Here is an 18,576-nt window from a genome sequence, read left to right as displayed (position 1 = left end):
AGAGATCTGTGGGAAAACCTGGCCTTTAACTTTTCCACTTGCCTGACCATGTGTATATTGGCCCCTGCTTGTCTGAGAACCTCTGTGTGAGGGTGTGAGGATGTGCATCCTGTCGCTGTGTTCCCCTGACCACTGCTTTGCTGGGAGGAAGCAGTGGGGTGGTGCGGCCCACCACCTGCGTACGACTGGCTCAGAGTCTGAGGCTGATTGAGGTGGCAGAGGAGCAGGGCTGGAGGAGATGTTGAGGAAGGTGAAGGCCTTCAGGGATTCCAGCAGCTGGGTGGTGAGTCCCTTAGAGGGAGCTGGATGAGGCCCCCCTTGGATGTGTGAGTATGAGTGTGTGTGCAGGTGTGGGTTGGGGTTCTGGGGACACTCTGTGTGAAGGATGATGGATGGCCATGTAGGATACTTTCTACAGCAGCTGTTCCAGGCTGCTGGAGGGGCCCCCAGCTTTGCTACATGGCACAGCGCCTGGACACAGGCCTGACTGGGAAGGTGGGCCATCTGTCCCTCTGGCTTCCCTCCTCCCCAGCCTTAGGTTCTAGAAAGTACTTATTCCTGCCTTGTGTCATGCCATTCAGATGCAAGCATGTGTCACCACCAGTGTGGGGGTCTGGGCACTCTGGGAGCCAGAGGCCCCAGGAGGGGATGGCCTGGGGCTCAGGGCTCAGCAGTCCCAGCAGGCCACCCAGCATCAGTGCAGCCGGTGAGCCTGCAGGTACAGTCCATACCCGGTGGGCCAGCTGGAGTGGTGTGGGTAGGGCGTGGTCTCCCGGGTGCTTGTCCTCCAGTTTTGGAGGTTGGGAGCAGTAGTGTTATTCAGCTCAGTCCTCACTACGAACACCTTAGGCTCAGGTCCTGATTTATCTCTGCTTACCTGGCATCTGCTCATGGAGGTAAAGACATTTCCCTGTGAGGAGGGAGCACTTGATGTCTGTAAAATTCCAGGCTCCTTAGGCAGTAAGTGACAAACTCCTCTTAGTTCAGGTAAGACTGGCCGCAGGGGTCTTCTGTCCCTGTGGATTTGGTGGCCATGCAGCACAGTTGTGCAGAGGCACATGTTCGTCATGGGCTTGTCCATCCCAAGGCCTGTTTGCTGCCTGGGAGGACAGGAGAGGGCTTGGCAGGCCTCTGTCCATGCTCTGGGTCATGAGAAAGGCCAGTCTCGAGGCTGGGGCAGGAGCACCTCGCTCCTCCATAGCACTCTGGCCACAGGGAGCGCCTGCCGAGCCCAGGCTCCAGTGGGCATTCTTTTGTGTCTGGGGAGTCTCCCTCATTTCCCCAAGGTGGGGCTGCTGGCCCTGTCCACAGCCAGGTTCAGAGAGGCTGAACTGTGGTTGCTGTCAGAAGGGGACTCCTGTTTCTGCCCTGCCCTGAGTGGGATTGTCACTTCAGAGACACTTCAGCTCCACTCCTATCTGGCTGGGCTGAGGATGTGGTGAGAGGAACCAGAGTGACGCCGATAAGGCTTCCTGCACTGCTGGCAATTGTGCTGCTGAACTTGTCCCTACTTCCTCCTTCTGGGCTAACACCAAGTGTGGTGGGGCCTGTGTGCCCGTCCTCTGTCCCACCATCAGAAGCCTCCCTTTGCTTATCACAAAGGGAGGCCTGTGGCAAAGGGGGAGTGTCTGGGGCTCCCCCGATGCCTAATCCTGGACAGAGTGGGAATTCTGACCATCTGCCATCAGGCCCTCTTCCTCACCTAACTTCTGCTTCTCCTTTAAAACCCAGCTTGGTCATCCTGCATTCTCTGAGCCCCCATAGGCCAGGCCTTCCTAGACACCCAGAGTCCCCCTGTTGCTCTCAGTGGTCTGTCTGTGAGCTTGACATAGGGGTCCCCACTAAGCATACATCAAATGGGTGGAGCGTCTGTGTCCCCAAGGCCTAAGGTCACAGCTTCCCTCTCAGCAGGTGGAGGGTCTCTGCAGTCTGAGCACCTAGCAGCTGCTGTGTGTGACAGCAGCCCCAGTTACGGAGGGTGGGAAATAGGAAGCAGATAGCATTTGAGGGTGTGGGATTTTATTGGACTGAATTGTGTCTTGGTGTCTGCCCTCGGGCAGGTGGTGCTCAAATTGTTTTCTCTTCCAGTAGCCACACTGGGAGCTCCTTGAGGATAGGGATACAGGCCATGTGCCCTTCTTCCCTCATCTATAAAATGGGGTGTATTTAAGTAAGGATTAAATGAAGCCGAGACCAACATACATTTACTGAGCGTTTTCCTGAGCCTCAGCCATGTTGTGGTTACACATATTACTCCCATCTCAGAGGTGGGGCACTGAGGTGTGGAGAGCTTAAGCAGTTAGCCCAAGGTCACTCAGAGCCTCCCAAGCTGGTCACCCCTTCCACACTGCTTCTTCAGGGCTGGGACCCACTGGAGTCAGCTTGGGTTACCTAAGACCAGACTTTGGATCAACACGTATGCTAATTCTAATCCTAGTTCTAATGGCTGCTTCTCATAATAAGCTGTTGTATACGACCATGAGAGGAGACTGAATTTGAGAGATAGGATGTTTTGTTCAGTGTCATGACTCTGCCCTCAAAGCCCATGGCTCAGATTAGCCAGTGGACACCGAGAACATGCCGCCTGTCTGCCCTGTGCGCAGCCTTTTGTAGGAGCTGGGGGCAGAGAGCTGGACCTCAGGCTGTTCTCATGGCTGGGGCAGGGCCAGTGGTGGATACTTAGACACCATGACACAGCAATGAGGAGTACAGTTTCCAGACCTTAAATGGTACAGAATGATGCGGGAGAGGGAGAAGGCAGAGGCAGCCTTCACAGAGGAGGTAAGGTTTTGAAGGATGAATAGGAGTTTGCTGTGTGTACATGCATGCCCATGCATATGTGAACAGTGTGTGCATGTGACTTCTGTCTAGCATCTTGAGATGCCATCAATGTGGACCTAGTATGAGGGTTAGTTGTTGGCAGGCCTGGCCCCTTGTGTACAGGCTGCTCTGAAGGCCTTTGAGGGGCTTGCTGTTACTTGAGTATGTGCTGTGGGCCAGGTACAGAGACATGTTTTATAATCGTGAGCCTTAAGGTGGGTGCTAACATTTTCTTTATTTTCCAGATAAGGCACTTGAGGCTAAGAGAGATAGAAAGAGTCCCTTTTCTCAAAGGTCTTCTCACTGCCTGGCATAGTCTCACTGTAGCTGGCCTTTCTTAAGTCCTAAAGCTCTCCCTGGTGGCTTTGGCCATCTGGGTGTAGCACACAGCTGTGTCTGGGAATGGGGCCAGTGTGCGTATCTATGTGTGCATTGGGAGTCCCAATGGCAGGTGTAGATCTTTGCTGATTGAGTGCATCTCCTCAAAGAGAAGAGGCAGAGGTGGACAGGCCACCCCCTTGGTCCTCCAAGATTGAGGGCCAGCCAGGCCATGATCCTGATCCCTGGGAGCCTCTGGCTTACTCAGTGACCTCTCTGATTTATGGAGATTCTTTCTTACCCACAGGTCCCTTTCTCTCTTTGTAATAGAGCTATCTAATCTCAGGCACTTCCACAGCTCCACCGTGTTCCTACAAGACCAAATAGAGGTGGCTGCCATGGGAAATGGGGGCCTGTGGGTACGGTGGTGGCTTGTTTTGCTTTCCTCCTCTTACCTTAGTGTCTACTTGGTATCCAGCTGCATTTGTCCAACAGATTGTGTGCTGACCATGCGGCACAGAATTGTTCATGGGCTGCTCCCCAATGCACACCCTTGTCTCTCCTGCCACTCACATTGTCTCTCACTATCCTCTGTGACCTCAGGTTGCCTTGAATAATTAGAAATTTCTTGGTAATGTACCTCATCTTTCTAATCTTGCCTTTGCTATAAGCTCGCCCTCTATATTAGCTGCTGCTTCCCCCTGGAAGTCCTCCTTGATTGCCCACGCTAGATATACCTCTACCCTGGACTCCTACCAGGCCCATGGGCCTCCTTCTCTCTTGGGGCTGGACCCATATCTGGTTGATCTCTGCTGCTGCAGCAGAGATGCATGGCACTGGCCACAGAGCAGGTGCTTGGTGACAGATGGCCGAATGTACTACTGAGTGCTGATTGGCCTGCTGTGGCTCCTGGGACAGCCAGCCAGGAGCAGCAGGGAAGCACAGGCCCTCCTGGGCCAGTGGGGCAGGGGGTGGGGGTGGGGGGGGATCCATGGTCTCCTCAGGAACTGGGCATTCCTCGGTCCAGAACCCAAGTCTGGGTATTGGGTGGGCAAAGCTGGTGCTTCAGGCAGTGTAGCCCACTTTAGGGTCTTTGAGGGGAGGATATAGCTGAGGGGAAAATGGTGAGGACCTTCTGTCCTCAGGCAGCTGCTGGGCTGGCTCTGCTGCTCCCATCTGCTGATACTCATCCTTGCCCTGTCCCAGCTTTTTTCCCCCTGCCTGCCGTCCTCACCACCACCTGTTTTCTTCTCATTCTTGTTGGGTTTTGGCCACTGCCTCTACTGAACATCTAAGTGTTTTCTTCTGCTGCTTAATGGAGGTCCTGCCCTGCACTGTAGATGGCAGTCTGTCTCCGTCTTGGCCTCTGCTTCTCTCTCCCTGTGAACCCCAACCCCTCTCTGCCTCAGCATCACCTTTCCGAACCACTATCTCTTATCTCTCTCTGCTCTTCTCCCATGGTTTTCACCCCTCTCTTTGCCTCTTTATTTTGTGCCTCTCTTCCCCTCTCCCCCCTCTCCCCTCCCTTGTCCTCCCCTCCCCGCTCCTTCTCCCTGCCTCTTTCTCTTCCTCCTCCTCCCTGGGACTGTGGGAAACAGGACCCCAGAGTGGGGAATCTGGGAGAACCTGACAGGCCAGCCCTTCTGTTCAGTGCTTCCTCTCAGGCTCCTCTCCTGGTCTAGGATCTCTCTCTCTCTCTCTCTCTCTCTCTCTCTCTCTCTCTCCCTTTACCTACCTGTGCCTTCTGCCTCTGCCCTCCCCTCCTCTCCAGCATGTGGCTATGGTGTCTAGACGGTGGGGGCTATGTGTGTGTGCCCAGGGAGGCCTGCTGCTCTGTGGAAAAGGGAGCGGGTGGCTAGAGTGGGTGATATCTGAAAATCGAGTCAGATTGGGAGGTGACTCCTAGTGACACAGAGCCTAGTCCTTGGTCACTCCCGGCTGCCCTTCTCCCTCTGGGTGAGAGGGTGGGAAGGGCACTGCTCTGCTTCTCCCTCTGGGATTCAGGAGCCTTGGGCCCAGGATATGGAGCTATGTGGGGAGGTGGGTCCACCCCTGGTTTTTAGCTCACTTTTCAGCTGCCAGGGCTCGGGTGAAGCACCCCAGCATGCAGTGTGAGATCATCAAGGAGGGGCGCCTGATTCCTCCTGCTGTCTCTGAAGCCCCTTCCTCCTGGTTTCAGTCACTACAGCAGGCCTGTCCTAAGTTCCTCCTCTTGGCTGATGGGCAAGCCTTAGAGAAAGGATGGGGAGGTCTCAAGACTTGTGGATGCAGTGCTGTTCTTGGGGATCATAGCAGCCATGAGACCTTCCGATGGTCCCAGTGCCCTGGGCTGGTGATATTGGCTGGGGCCTCTCAGACCCTGGCTGGAGTGGGGAAAGGCCTTCAGTATTGATGACTGGGCCTTCTTGGTCTGGCCAGTTTCTTTCTCAAGGTAACACTCTTCTCTTCTCACTCTGCCTCTGCAGGTCCTCCAGAAGCTGGGGAAGGCAGACGAGACAAAGGATGAGCAGTTTGAACAATGCGTCCAGAATTTCAACAAGCAGCTGGTGAGTGTGGGTAGCCCTTGGCCTTAGGGAGCTTGTGAAAAAGGGACTGTGGCTGCCAGGTGGAAACTATCAAAAGCTGAATTTGTGGAGTAGGGGAGATTGGAGAAGGGGATTGATGTGGGCTGGCAAGGTCACAGAAGACTTCTGGAGGAGGGAGCACGGGCACTGGACATGGACCATGGTGGACAAGAGGAAGGACAGGGGTATACATGAGGTCCTTGGTGAGACATAGAAAGGGTGGGGGGGGGGATGGTGGGGATTGGGTGAAAGTAGACAATAGATTGTGGCCAGACTCTAGACAACCTTGAATGTCATGTCAAGTGGGAGCTACAGAAACGTGTAAGGAAAGGGTCATCTGCAGGCTTTACTGTGGGAGCAGAACAGACTGGATTTGATTTGGATCCTTGCTGAGCATCAGCTGTGTCTGGCTTTAAGCCATTTGTAGATGGCTCGTGGCTGCTTCCCAACAACTGTATAAGGCAGCCAGTATCATTGTTCCCTTTCTGTAGAGGAAAGACTCAAGGCTCAGAGAAATTAGATAATTTTCCCAAGGCTGTCCAAGTGTTGGGGTGGATTCAGTTCCATACTTGTCTGCTTTCAGAGATTGCAAAGGACTTGAAGGGCTTCCTTACCAGGTTCCTTTGGAGGCCAGTGGCCAGTTACAAAAGGGCTCAGTCACGTGGCAGCCTGGGGGCAGTGCTTAGATACAAGGGAGGACTTTCTGCCTGAAAGGCTTTGGATGCTGTGACTGGGTTGTCTCTGAAACCACTCCCCCACAGAGTCCCAAATAAGCCACAGCTGTGTCTGAGACAGTAGAAGGGCAGTGAGAGGACCCTGTGACTATCCCATCCCTGGTAAGGGCCAAGGCAGTAGGGAAGGAAAGAGAGCTGGGTCATGACTGGCTTCTGCAGCTGTGCCCCAGTGAGTGACAGATGGAGATGGACGCCCAAGGAGGCGATAAGGATGCAAGTGGGCATGGGAAGTGAGGGAAAGGTCTAAACTCTGCTAGGAAGGGGGCCAGGTGAGCACCCACCACCATCTCTACAGCTGGAATGGGACCCAGGGAAAGGGGTCTTTTTTGGAGAACTCTGACAGCTCCCTAGCCAGGGCCTGGTGAACATGCTGGCAGAGGGCCCAAGGCCAAGTCCACCTTCAGGAGCTTGACTGAGAGACTCCTAGGGTGGGGGTAGGTGCCCCCATGGCTGCTTGTCCCACAGACCAGTCATAGGGTGTGTTTCACAGCCCCGGTAGGCACCACGGCAGAGACTGCCTCTGTGGCCCTGGGTGAGCTCCTGCTCCTTCGGTCTCAGTTTTCTTGACTGTGAAATAGATGGTTGAACAAGAAACCTGAAGTTTTTCCTTCTGATTCTGTCTCCTGTAAGCCCATGGGACAAGTCCTCTATTCATCTGTCCTCCTCAGTTATGGGATACTTCTCTGACAGTCATTTAGTGATTGTTGTTACTACAGTATCTACTGTGGACCTGGTCCTGTGGTGTGTTTTACAGACATGAGCCTTGCATCCCTGAGCTGGATGCTAATATTCTTTTTATTTTACAGACTAGGCACTTGAGGCTCAGAGAGATTAAGCAGCTCTTCCAAGGCCTCCTAGCAGGTGTAGGGGCTCAGGAGTTTAAATCCATATCTGCTTACTCTCGAGCTCCCACTCTGGAGCTAGAGCCAGTACTAAGGGCAGCTAACTGCCTGAAGACAAATGTTAGGGCAGCCTGAACTGCAGCCTGTGCTGGGACATGGGGTTGTCTCAAGCAGGGTGGGCTGTTTGGTAGAAGGTGACGAAAATGCAGTCTGGGAGCTGGGGTTTTCTGTGCCCTGGTCCCAGCTCTGTGGCCAGAGAGTTGCTCTTCTCATTTGTTCCTCAGAGCCGTTGCCTCTGCACCCCTGGCTCTGGGCAAGCTGTCACTCACTGATCCTTGGGCAGAGGGGTGGGCAGTGAGGCCAGGGCCAAAGGTGTGCTAGTGGGTCTCTGGCTGTGGACATGGAGTGGCCACTTTAACTGGCACTCTTTCCATCTTCAGGTTGGTGGGGTGGACAGCTTTTCAGGGGCTAAGGGTGCTAGCAGGAGGGGGCAAATTTGAGTTCTCATTTGAGGCTTGGGGTAACCCTCCCTTGGGGGTTTAGGCAACCAGTCGGTTCTGGATTTGATTGGTGTGTGGGGGTGACTGGGCCCTGGGGGTGGGTGTCAGGATTTACAAAGGTATGAGGGTCACTATTCTGCAGGGGGTGAACTTAGGGTGTTGAAGTGGGCTTAGCCTTTCCAGCCTGCAGGGCTGGGGGGGACTCTCTGAATGGCAGGGAGGAGATCGAGCATGGGGAGCCTCAAAGCTGAGCATCCTCCTGTTGTTCATCTCTGAACTCCGAGCACAGTGAGCCCAGCACTAGTGAGGGACTGGGGTAGTGGGTAATATGATCTTTAGGGAAGCACATTCCTAGTCCTTCCTGTTGAGGTAGGTCCTAGGAGAAGGTATAGGTCACCCTGCTGTGTCACTTGTTATCACAGCCCCTGTGGGGCTCACTTAGTACTAGCCACAGCACCCCTGTCCTCTGTGCCTGCGCTGAGAAATCCTGGAGGCCTCTTGTCATTCCTTCCCCCCTGAGCACTGTAAACCCAGCTCAGGCAGTCCTGAAAACCATCCAGGGTCCTTCAGGTGGGCCAAAACCTTCTCATAGGGGCCAGCTATAGCTTGTACCCTAGGGACTCATCCTTGCTGTCTGTTTATCCTTCTTGTCCTTAGGGCCCACCCAGGCTCTGCTTCAAGTAGGCATCCCAGTCTGGGAGGGAAGACCCACCGACACTGATGCACAGTGGCAAAAGTCAGCTGGAGCCAGAGGGGCTGCATGCAGGAGGGCATGCCCCTACCCCTCAGACCCACTGGGAAGATGGGGCTCAGTCTTCAGGCCACCTGTGGGGGCTGATGTCAGGGATGGTGGGGAGCACTCTTTGGAGGGAGAGGTACTGTGTAGATGTGGGGTGCTGGCTGAGCTGCCACCATAGAGCTATAGTAGGTGTTGGTCCTGGGCTGTGGTGCCGGTCCAGACTCTGGAGCCCGGAGAGCCCACCGAGGGGGCAGTGGGTCCAGAACTTCGTCCTTCCCCCAGCTGCTCTGCAAGGAATATGTTAGAACTCTAGGCAGTTCTAGAGAATTGACAGAGCGGTTTTGGAAGTGAGCACATGAATTCTGTGCTGGCAGGCTTGGGCACTGCTCTGCAGGAGCAGCTTGATGGTGAAGGGCTGTGTCTGACCCTGGAGACTGACCTTGAAGCTGGTTTAGGGCCCCAGCTGCAGTTGCATGTGGGTGGCAGACTCTGGGCCACCCCTTGCACATCTGTGTCCCACGTGCCTGCTCACAGTGTGGCCTTGTTTGGGAGGCACAAGGGGCCCTGGTACTGCTTGGTACCCAGGCAAGCACAGCACCCCATGCCATGGATGACCCTTTCCTTGGGGTATGGTACACACAGGTGCTGGGGGCTGGTAGGGAGGGGAGTGAGATGATGGAGGCTGGGCAGGAAGAGAAGCTGGGTTTGGAAGTGTGACCCCTGGCACATGAGGCCCAGCGTGATTGTAGCCTCCCTACCTGGCCCACTCCCCCTCTTACGTCCTATGCCCTCCCTGTCAGCTGGGCCAGTGCCCTGAGAGCCCTGGACATGACCCCCACACTTCTCTGCACCCTGGTTTGGCCATCCCCTTCCAGCAAGCCATTCTCTCTGCCTGGCACGCTGAAGTGGGTGCCCACTGGTCTTGGGCACACCTAAGCTTTTGGAACAAGGTGCTTCTGCCCCTGACCCTCGCCCATGTTTCTGTGCTCATTGGTCACCCGTTCTGTGGTTGCATGAGGATGGGCTTCTGCATGCCAGTTCCATCATACATGTGTGTTCTGCCATGTGTGTGTCATTCAACCATGTCTTCAGTGTCTTGTCCAGGATGGAGGGGTCTCTGTCTTCTTAACTTCCATAGAGGGCTGAAAATAGTGCCTGGAGGAGACAGACAGGTGCTGACAAACTTGGGATGAATGTCCCTTCAGGCACATGGCTCCTACAGCAGGGATGGTGCCGAGAACACAGTGGGTGCTCAGTATGTGTTTGTGGCCAGAGAGGTGACAGGTGCTCTGCTCTGAGTTGAGCTGGTGCCAGGCCCCAGCCCAGAGGTGTTGACACATCTCTCTTCTCTACTCCTCTTAATGTACTGATGAGGACAGCCTTTATTAATTAGTCTTTGTGGAAGTACAGGAAGGAGAGGGTGGGATTCAGGGTGTACCCTCAGGTCCTCACCTTGTTCTCATCTTTTCTCTTTGCAGAATGAGGGCACTCGGCTGCAGAAGGATCTTCGGACCTACCTGGCCTCTGTCAAAGGTGAAAAGCAGACCTGGCCTGTGTGGGCGGGATTTCACAGGATGCGGGGAGGGGCCTTCCCCATGTGGAGCAGATGCATAAAGAGCCAGGAAGGGTGTCAGGGTCTGTGAGGAAGGGGTGAGGACTGTTGTAGAGGCCCACATACCTCCTTGGCCTCTGGGGGACCCCCAATCCTAGGTCCCCATGGCCTAGCTGCAGCATGGCCCTTCTGTCTCACAGCCATGCACGAGGCTTCCAGAAAGCTGAACGAGTGTCTGCAGGAGGTGTATGAACCCGACTGGCCTGGCAGGGACGAAGCGAACAAGATTGCTGAGGTGAGCGGGGGCAAGTGGCTCGGCCCTCCCACAAGGCCTTGCTGGCCCCAGCTGCCAGCGCATTTTACAGATGAAGAAACAGGTTTTTAGAAGCCACCGACCCTTGAAGTGATGGGGCAAGAGCTGATCCCCAGGTCCCTGGGAGGCAAGAGCTGCGGGCTGGGGTGGCTGACAGCCCCAGTGGTGCATTCACGTGCTCTTGCCTCTTCAGAACAACGACCTGCTCTGGATGGATTACCACCAGAAGCTGGTGGACCAGGCACTCCTGACCATGGACACGTACCTGGGTCAGTTCCCTGACATCAAGGTGAGAGACTGTTGAGCTAGCCAGCTTGTGCAGGGAAGGTGGTGAGGGAGATGGGCCAGGGATGGAGGCAGCCAGGGCTGGCTCAGGCCCTGCTGTGACTCTACCCTAAAGGCAAGCATCCCCTTCACTGGGTACCTTGTCTTTCCAGGGCTGCTTCCGCGGAGGCTAGCCTACCAGCTCCAGACCTGGGCTTTTCTGAACTGGCACCTTTGAGCCCTATACCACTGGGTCTCTGGGCTAGTGGAATACGCCCCATGGTGCCTATACATGTGTGTGGCTGAGGCACTGTGGAGTCTGTGGAATTGTTAAGATGTTTTAAGGGGATGTCAGGCCTTGACATTTGTGTCTAAAGGTGTCTTGTGTTAGGCTGTGTGTACTTAGAGGAGAATGTATACATACTTGTGCATCCACGCTTATCTGAATGTATTTGTGTGATTGTGTATGTTCAAAAGGACAGCTGCCTCTGCTGGGCCTGGGTATGTACTGTGAATTGTCAGTGTGCCATCATCTCCACTGAGGTCAGTGGGACCTGGGTGCTTTAGCCATGGAAGAAGGGGTGTCTGGAGCCCAGGTGGTGACTGTCATGCCGAACCTGATCCACTGGTGGTCATGCTCCCTGCTGGCCCTCTCAGCCACCCAGTGTGGATGCCTCAGGCTCCCAAGGTGTCTTGTGGTGAGTGTGGAAGGGAGCCTAATGGTGGTAGCCCTGGAGAAGAGAAACCTGGAACCCAGAAGACATCCCTGAGGATCTGAGGGCTAGTCTTGGGAAGAGGCTCCTCCGACACAGTATTGGCTGGTGGGTACTGACAAATGGGTTAATATTTGCAAGGAAATGGTTTCACTTCTAATAAGAAAAGATTACAGAGGACACATTGCTTGGAAGAAGTGAGATCTTTGCCACCAGAAATGTTTGAGCAATGGTCTCTGAAGCACGCTCTTATCGAGCCCGGGGCCTGTGCATGGCTCCTCTGGCTTCACTTAGGTCCCCACTGTTTTGGGCCCAACTGGGTCAGCATCACAGCAGGCCCTTTGCTGGGACCTGTTCAGCCCTCTCCTCCTCCGTTTGTTTCCCAGTCGCGCATTGCCAAGCGAGGGCGGAAGCTGGTGGACTATGACAGTGCACGGCACCATTATGAGTCTCTCCAAGTGGCCAAAAAGAAGGATGAAGTCAAAATTGCCAAGGTAGGGGCTGAAGAGGGACCAGGGCAGTGTTCTGGGAGACAAAGTGGAGGTGGGGGTGGGGGTGGGGATGTGTGCAGGCCCCAGGGAGCCACCCTCTTGGGCTGCACTTACCTGCCCCTTTGCACCCTGGCTCTCACACTCCCCTGGGGGTGGGAATGCTCAAGCCCCTTTATGGAAAGGTTTCCAACTGTGACTAGTACCAGGTCCCAGAGCTGGGGTGGGTGACTGAAAGGTCCTCACGGTCCCCTGGGAGAGGGCCTACCTCTGGCTCATTCTTTGGTGCCTGCCCTGGCTCCTGACCACTCCATTCAGTCTAAGGGCACTTTCCAGGAGAAGAACAGGATTGGGGTTCACTGGGAAGGCTCTACCTGGTCTGGTATGCTCTGAGTAGACTTCTGTCATGTGATATGATGTGACCCTGTCTTTGCTGAAACAAGCAAGACAGTTGGGTTGGGGTTGGGGATTGGAGGTGTAGGAGTGTGAGCCAGTGGGGGAGCACAGGACTTGAGCTGGCCACATTCTCCCCAGAGCCCTGAGGGTGAGTCTCCCAACCCCACCCACCACAGCCCAGAGCAAGATCTTGCTTGCTGAGTCCTCTGCGTTTGCTAACAATTCTCACATTTTGCTTTGCAGTTGGATGTCACTATCTTCTGTGCCCTGTTGGGGGCTTCACTTAATTCTCTCAGCCTGCTGAGGGTGGTGGGATCCCTGGAGGGGCAGCCAGCTTGTCTGTTATCACGTTTGGGACATTTGGACTTGGTGTTTAATATCTGTGTCTCTGTTTCTCTCCCCATTTCCCTCCTGTTTTTCCACTCTCCTTTGCCTTTGACCTTCCTGCCCCCAACCAGCCTGTCTCGCTGCTTGAGAAAGCCGCCCCCCAGTGGTGCCAAGGCAAACTGCAGGCTCATCTTGTAGCTCAAACTAACCTGCTCCGAAATCAGGTGACGCTGGCTTCTAACCTTGCATGTGCTGGCATCTTATGGTCTGTTGTCCTGTCCTTATGCTGCACTGCCTGGCTGGGGAGGGCTCAGCCCTCTTCCTGGGTCGGGAGGCAGGGGTGGTTTCAAATTCCTGTGCTGGGAGAGTTCCCTGATCTCAAACACAGGAGGGGGTAGGGGCTGGAGACTCTGGTTGGCTGGGGTGGGTTTGAGTCTGTTGCTCAGCATTGGGGTCTCTGGTAGTCCTAAGACTGAAATTTTAGTGTCCAGAAGCCCAGGAATGCCTTGGAACCCTTTGTCCTCTGTGAGGGCTACTGTCCTGACATGTGTTACCCTTCGAGCCTCAAAAGAGCTGTAAGGGTGATTCTGGATTTACTGAGGAAGCAAACCTGCAGAGGGGCAAAGTCTCCTGACCAGTGTCCCCGAAATACTTAGTGCCTGAGTTGGGGCTCACGTGACTCAAGGCCTAGCCGCTGGGCCATTTTCCTAGCTCACTGGCCCTGGGCTCCATGTGGCTGGTCCTGCCACAGGTGACCAGGCTCATGGGGAACCTTGGGATCTGTGAGTCCCAATGATGCCCCTGGAGGGGACACTGGGAGGGCTTCTCAGTTGGGCTGGTACCCTGAAACCTGGAGTTGCCCTTTGGGAGTTTCATGGAGGGCAGTCTGCGCCACAATGGTCCTGGAGGAGGTTCTTGGTACAAAACTTCTACGTGATCCTGCTGCTCTGGCAATACTTCAGTCTTCTCAGGCCCTGCTCTTGGAATGGGCTGGGTGTGGCCAGGGGCTGTTGGACACAGTACTCTGAGAGAAGTGGCCTGGTGGCTTTCTCTTCAGTGAAACTGACCTTACTCTAGTACCCCTTCATTTTCATAGTTTTGGGGTGGGGGCAGGCAATAGGCCCAACCCAGGAGGTTTGGCTTCTCTCTGGGCAGCTGCCCCATTTTTTGGGGGAGGGGGCACCTTCTGATTTCATCATCTCCAACTTACATGTATTGAATGCCGGTGATATGGGAGCTTTGGGCTCAGCATGGGCTTGTGGCCCAATTTTTACCTGACCTGCTGCCTGATTCTTTTAGGCCAAAGCTGTGGGCTGATTTTTGAGGGCAGGGTGACCCAGGATATACAGGGTTTGAGGGAGATGGCATAGGGAGGTTTTGATAGGCCTCTGTGTCCTCTGTTGCAGGAGGTGCAGGAGGAGTGAGGGGCTAGAGTGGGCCTTTTGTAGAGTTTAGGACTCTGGCTGGAGGGGGAATAGGGCCACTGACCTAGAGACAGGGTTTCTGTATAATTTTCTGAAAAAAGTTTGGCAGGAGGCCAGGTGGACATTTTTGTTGGGTAGGGGTACCCCCAAGAGCTTGCAGGGCCTGGGGTGGGGCCTGGGGCTGCGTTTGGGTTCCTGGGATGTGTGCAGTTGAGGATCCTGCCTGGAGGGCCCCACGCTCCAACCCTTGGGGAGCAGCAGAGGAGGCTAAAGCACATGATGTCATCTTTGGATATTGGACTGCAGATGTTTTGTCTTTCAGCCAAATTTGCTTTCCCATTTGGATTCAATTCTTATTTGAGCATATCCTCCGGCTCCTACCCTGCCTCATGCCTGGCCAGGTTTCTGTGGGCAGCTGGCTGGATGTGAACTGGGTACTTGGGACCTGGGGCCACCTTGACTTTGGGGAGACAGTGCAACCTTGTGAGACTGTGATCCCTCCAGCTGACCAGCTCTAGGTACCCCTAGGGCTAGTTTTGAGCTGTTCTTCACACTTGCCATAGTCTCCCAAAACTTGCCTGCAGGACCTGGGTGGTCTGGCATGCAGTAAGCAGGCCAATTTTGGGTCTGCTGTCCATGTCTATTAATCAGCATGTAGCAGAGCTGGCAGGGATACAAGGCCTCCCCCACAATGGCAGCTCGCCTGTACTGCCTGCCACCCAGTTCTTCTCAGAGATCCAGGACATGAGAACATGACTCAGAAGGAATAAAAGACTTAGACTCTGACCTCCAGGAACTCTAAAATGGAGCCACCCTGCTCTTGCACTATTGCTGGAATATTGGGACAGTCCCTGGCACATGGTGAGGAGATGCTGTGCCATTGTCATGGTCACGATTGTTTATTGGGAAGTCAGGACCAGCGTTGTGGAGTGGAGGCTGAATCCTTAGTGAGAGGCGGTCTCTGAAGGCACAGGAGCTGGGTTAGTCGAGGTGGGCTCCTGGGGCACATGAGTCTGGAGTCAGACTCCTGGTTGTGGGTGGGAGGCATTCATGACAGTGTGAGGTGCTCACAGCCAGATGTGTGGGAGTCACTCACTTTGTGGATTTTATAAACCATCATCAGTAGCCCCAGTTAGGCACAGGGTACCCAGACCAGATCTAATCCATCCAGGAGCAGCTGAGGCATGGATGTCTAAGGAGATATTTCTTTTTTTTTTTCCTCATTCTATCTTTAACTTTTAAATTACATTGTAAAAACTTAGGCAAGGAGCTCATGCTCACTCTAGCAAGTCCCAACAACCTGAAGGTAGCTGTAGTAGGGAGAGATGGTGACCCCTCTCTCCTCCAGTCCCTCCCAGAAGTCACCAGGCTCAGTTCTGGGCATAGCGGAGACAAGGCTGACTTGGGCTGGTCCCAGTGCCTGACACTGGGGGGGCCAGCCTGGTGGACTAGGGGAAAGCTTATGCTTTGTGACACTTTGGCATTCAGACCAGTTGGCTCCCTTGGTTAGAGGCCTGAGAATTTGAGGCTTCTTCTGGAGGGAAGTTTTCTCCTGGGTGGGTCCTGCCACATTCCTGGGCCATGACTCAGACCTTGAATCCGAGTTACCTCCTCCCCAAATCACTATTTCCATCAGTGCCCTCCAGAATGAGCTGGCAGAGCTGCTTCTGGGGCGGAGTCCTATGACTCACCTCCAGCCTTGTCTGGCCCTCCACCTTTAGAAGGGGCTCCTGCTGCTTCATTTCTCTCCATTCTTGGCTCTGTGATGGGGCCCAGCACTACTGCTTGGTGGATTTAAGCAGCTGGAGAGTACAGGGCTTGCCCAGGGAAGAGGAAGGCCTTGGAAGTTGACTCAGGCACCCTGCCCAGCTGTCCAGTTCCATACTTCCCTGGCCTTGCCCTCCATCTAGAGTGGACAGGTGATCGAGGAAAGAATGCTAGGGGGGTGGAAGGAGTGTAGGGAAGACTGTCCCAGGGAGGTGAACTGAAGGCTGGTGGCTGAGACTGAGTAGGCGGCAGCATTGAGACAGGAGGAAAGGAATACTCTGAGGGGAGAGCAAGGCCCAGAGAGCTGGGCAGCAGGCTGACACCTAGCCTCAGAGGGGTTCATGGGTAAGTGGACAGGGTCTTCACTTGGTGGGTCTGGGTCTGCCCAGCACCCTAGGCCCCATGTCTGCACCTTCTTATTGTGCCCTGTTCATCCCTCACCTCTTTCCTGGTTTACCAGGGCAAGACAGAGAGGCCCTCCCTTTTGTTCGGCTCTCCCCTTTCTGGCGCAGCCCCTGAGGTCCTGGCTGCAAGGTCCCCAGGTGCCATAAGGGGTGGTCTGCCCAGGTATCCACATCCAAGTCCACCTCCATCTAACCCAGACCCCTGATCTGAGCCCATTAGGTGGGAGGTAGGGGGGCAGGTCTTGAGGGGTTGGCCTGGCCTGGTCTCGGCTGGCTGGGATGGGGGCCTAGCAGGAGTGACTGGTTCTGCCCCTCAGGCTGAGGAGGAGCTCATCAAAGCCCAGAAGGTGTTTGAAGAGATGAATGTGGACCTGCAGGAGGAGCTACCATCTCTATGGAACAGGTGAGGGCCAGAAGGTGGTACCTGAGCCTCAGCCTCCTTTCCAAGGAGTCTGCACAACTCTGTCTTGCATGTCTGCCCGTGGTGCCCCACGTGGTCTCAGGGCTGTGTCTCTGATGAGGGTTGCCCACCCTGACCTTCATGTTCATTTTGTCTGCCTCCCTCCCCCACTGCAGCCGTGTAGGTTTCTATGTCAACACATTTCAGAGCATCGCAGGCCTGGAGGAAAACTTCCACAAGGAGATGAGTAAGGTAGGCCTTGGTGACTCGCATGAGCCTCAGGGACTCTGGGCCTTGCTCCATACACCCTGCTTGGGGTGACGGTCAGAGGCACAGAAGGGGATAATGAGCTCTCTGTTCCCTGCTGAGGTTCTGCACACACTGTTGACCACAGCACTCCCTCAGGTCCCTGCACTCAGAGTGTTCTGCCCAGTGGGAACTGCTGGGTGTGCGGGGGGAGGCAGGCAGGCTGTCATCAGAGCTGGAAGGTCTAGCCCCAGCCTTTGTCCTACTCTTCCCCGCTCCCAGCCCTACTCTTCGCCTGGCTCCGGTCCTGCTCTTCCTGCCTGAACAGAGCCAACCCCACTCACACTGGAAATGTGTTCTCAGACAACTTTGGTTCAGGGAGCTCAGTGTTAGAAAATGGTGGTGGTCCCAATTTGTAGGCAAATAATAATTAAATTGCTAGGATTTTCTCAGTTTTTAATGTTCTTTCATGTGTCCTAAGATATCGAAACATGTCTTTATCCTCCAAATCTGCTTTAAGAAAGGGTCTGATTAGCTTACATTTCTATGCTGTGTTATTTTCATTTTAGTTTAACTGGCAGTTAAACTCAAAGCTGACTTGAAGAAACTCAGTCTTGGCAGCTTTTTCCCACAGTGCAAGTGGGTGGATCTGACTCTTGTCTCCTGGGCCCAGAGGAATGAAGTGATGGTGGTAGATTCCAGGCCCAGGGCAGGAGGTGGAAAAGCAAGCTTGGGGCTTTTTCTGAGTTGACACCCGAGGATGATTTCCTCCCTTTTCGGCTGTCCCTTTCCTTTCTTCTTTACTTTTTCCCTTTAGAGACTTGAGACAGCTTCGGAAAATTTAAAGAACAGGCAGAGAAAGGTGACTTGGGGAAGAAAATATTTATATGAAATAGGAAGGAAATTAATCTCTGAGCTTCCTAGTAGCCAGGAAAAAGAGGGAAATATTCTCAGTAAAGAAACTCACTATGTGCATGGGATAAACCTCTTTCTTCTCCTGCCTGTACATTTGGTGGAATCTGGCAGTTGTTTTGTGACCTGGAAGCATCTTGGCAAAATGATCTTAACAAGTAGGATCAACAATTAGTTTGCAAAAATAGTTTTAAAAATTTAAAAATAGTATAACCTCTATGTGGAATTTTAGGAAATCCCTATAAGTAGAAAGAAAAGGAAAGATGGTCCCCAGGAAGAATAACTATTAGCAAAGCATCCCACCTCCTCCATTGCTCTCCCTGGTTTCCTGGTGTGTTGGAAACCAGGTCCCACTGATGAAGAAGGAGGAGTGGGGACAGGGGGACAGGGAAGTGATTAATAAGGGAGAAGCGAAATGGTACTGGGGAGATTGGGGCTGTTTGGTGATTCCAGAGGCCCCCCTACCTGGTTGCTATCCCTCCTGCAGCTCAACCAGAACCTCCATGATGTGCTGGTGAGCCTGGAGAAGCAGCACGGGAGCAACACCTTCATGGTCAAGGCCCAGCCCAGGTGTGTGATGTCCACTGACCTTCAGGCTGCTGGTGGGTGTGGGAGGTGTGGCTTGGGGTGGGCTTCTGTTGCTTGCTGCTCTTGCAAGGCTGGCACAAACCTTCTTCTTGTGGTCCCATGGGTTTGGCCTCCCTGTGCTCAGAGGAGCAGGCGAGGCCACTGCCGTTCCCTGTGTCTCCCATCAGGGGAGGAGCACTCCTCAGCAGTCTGCACGGCATCTGAATCTCACTTCCTGTGGAGCAGAACAGCCAGGGTGCCTGTGTAGGTTTGGGAGAGGGTAAGG

The 18,576-nt window shown here is 54.2% G+C and overlaps 1 protein-coding gene across 32 annotated transcripts in view; it reads left to right on the top strand.

Annotated features, from left to right (window-relative positions):
• Positions 1–18,576, top strand: part of BIN1 (bridging integrator 1) — a 54,389-nt gene that overhangs the window by 22,427 nt on the left and 13,386 nt on the right. For 21 of the 32 annotated variants that reach the window (XM_028508792.2, XM_036023688.1, XM_036023685.1 and 18 more), the window contains 9 exons: positions 5,604–5,684; positions 9,996–10,050; positions 10,270–10,364; positions 10,576–10,671; positions 11,746–11,853; positions 12,702–12,794; positions 16,483–16,568; positions 16,742–16,817; positions 18,211–18,293. In XM_028508792.2, coding sequence (XP_028364593.1) covers positions 5,604–5,684; positions 9,996–10,050; positions 10,270–10,364; positions 10,576–10,671; positions 11,746–11,853; positions 12,702–12,794; positions 16,483–16,568; positions 16,742–16,817; positions 18,211–18,293 — 773 coding nt within the window. Of the gene's footprint in view, positions 1–223; positions 284–5,603; positions 5,685–9,995; positions 10,051–10,269; positions 10,365–10,575; positions 10,672–11,745; positions 11,854–12,701; positions 12,795–16,482; positions 16,569–16,741; positions 16,818–18,210; positions 18,294–18,576 lie in introns of those variants that run through there. The other 11 variants (XM_028508802.2, XM_036023684.1, XM_028508793.2 and 8 more) reach the window with 2 other exon arrangements.

This window comes from Phyllostomus discolor, chromosome 4, assembly GCF_004126475.2.
Source record: "Phyllostomus discolor isolate MPI-MPIP mPhyDis1 chromosome 4, mPhyDis1.pri.v3, whole genome shotgun sequence".
NCBI classification, from domain to species: Eukaryota; Metazoa; Chordata; class Mammalia; order Chiroptera; family Phyllostomidae; genus Phyllostomus; species Phyllostomus discolor.
Note: the sequence above shows the minus strand (reverse complement) of the source record. Positions and strands in the feature narration are given on the sequence as shown.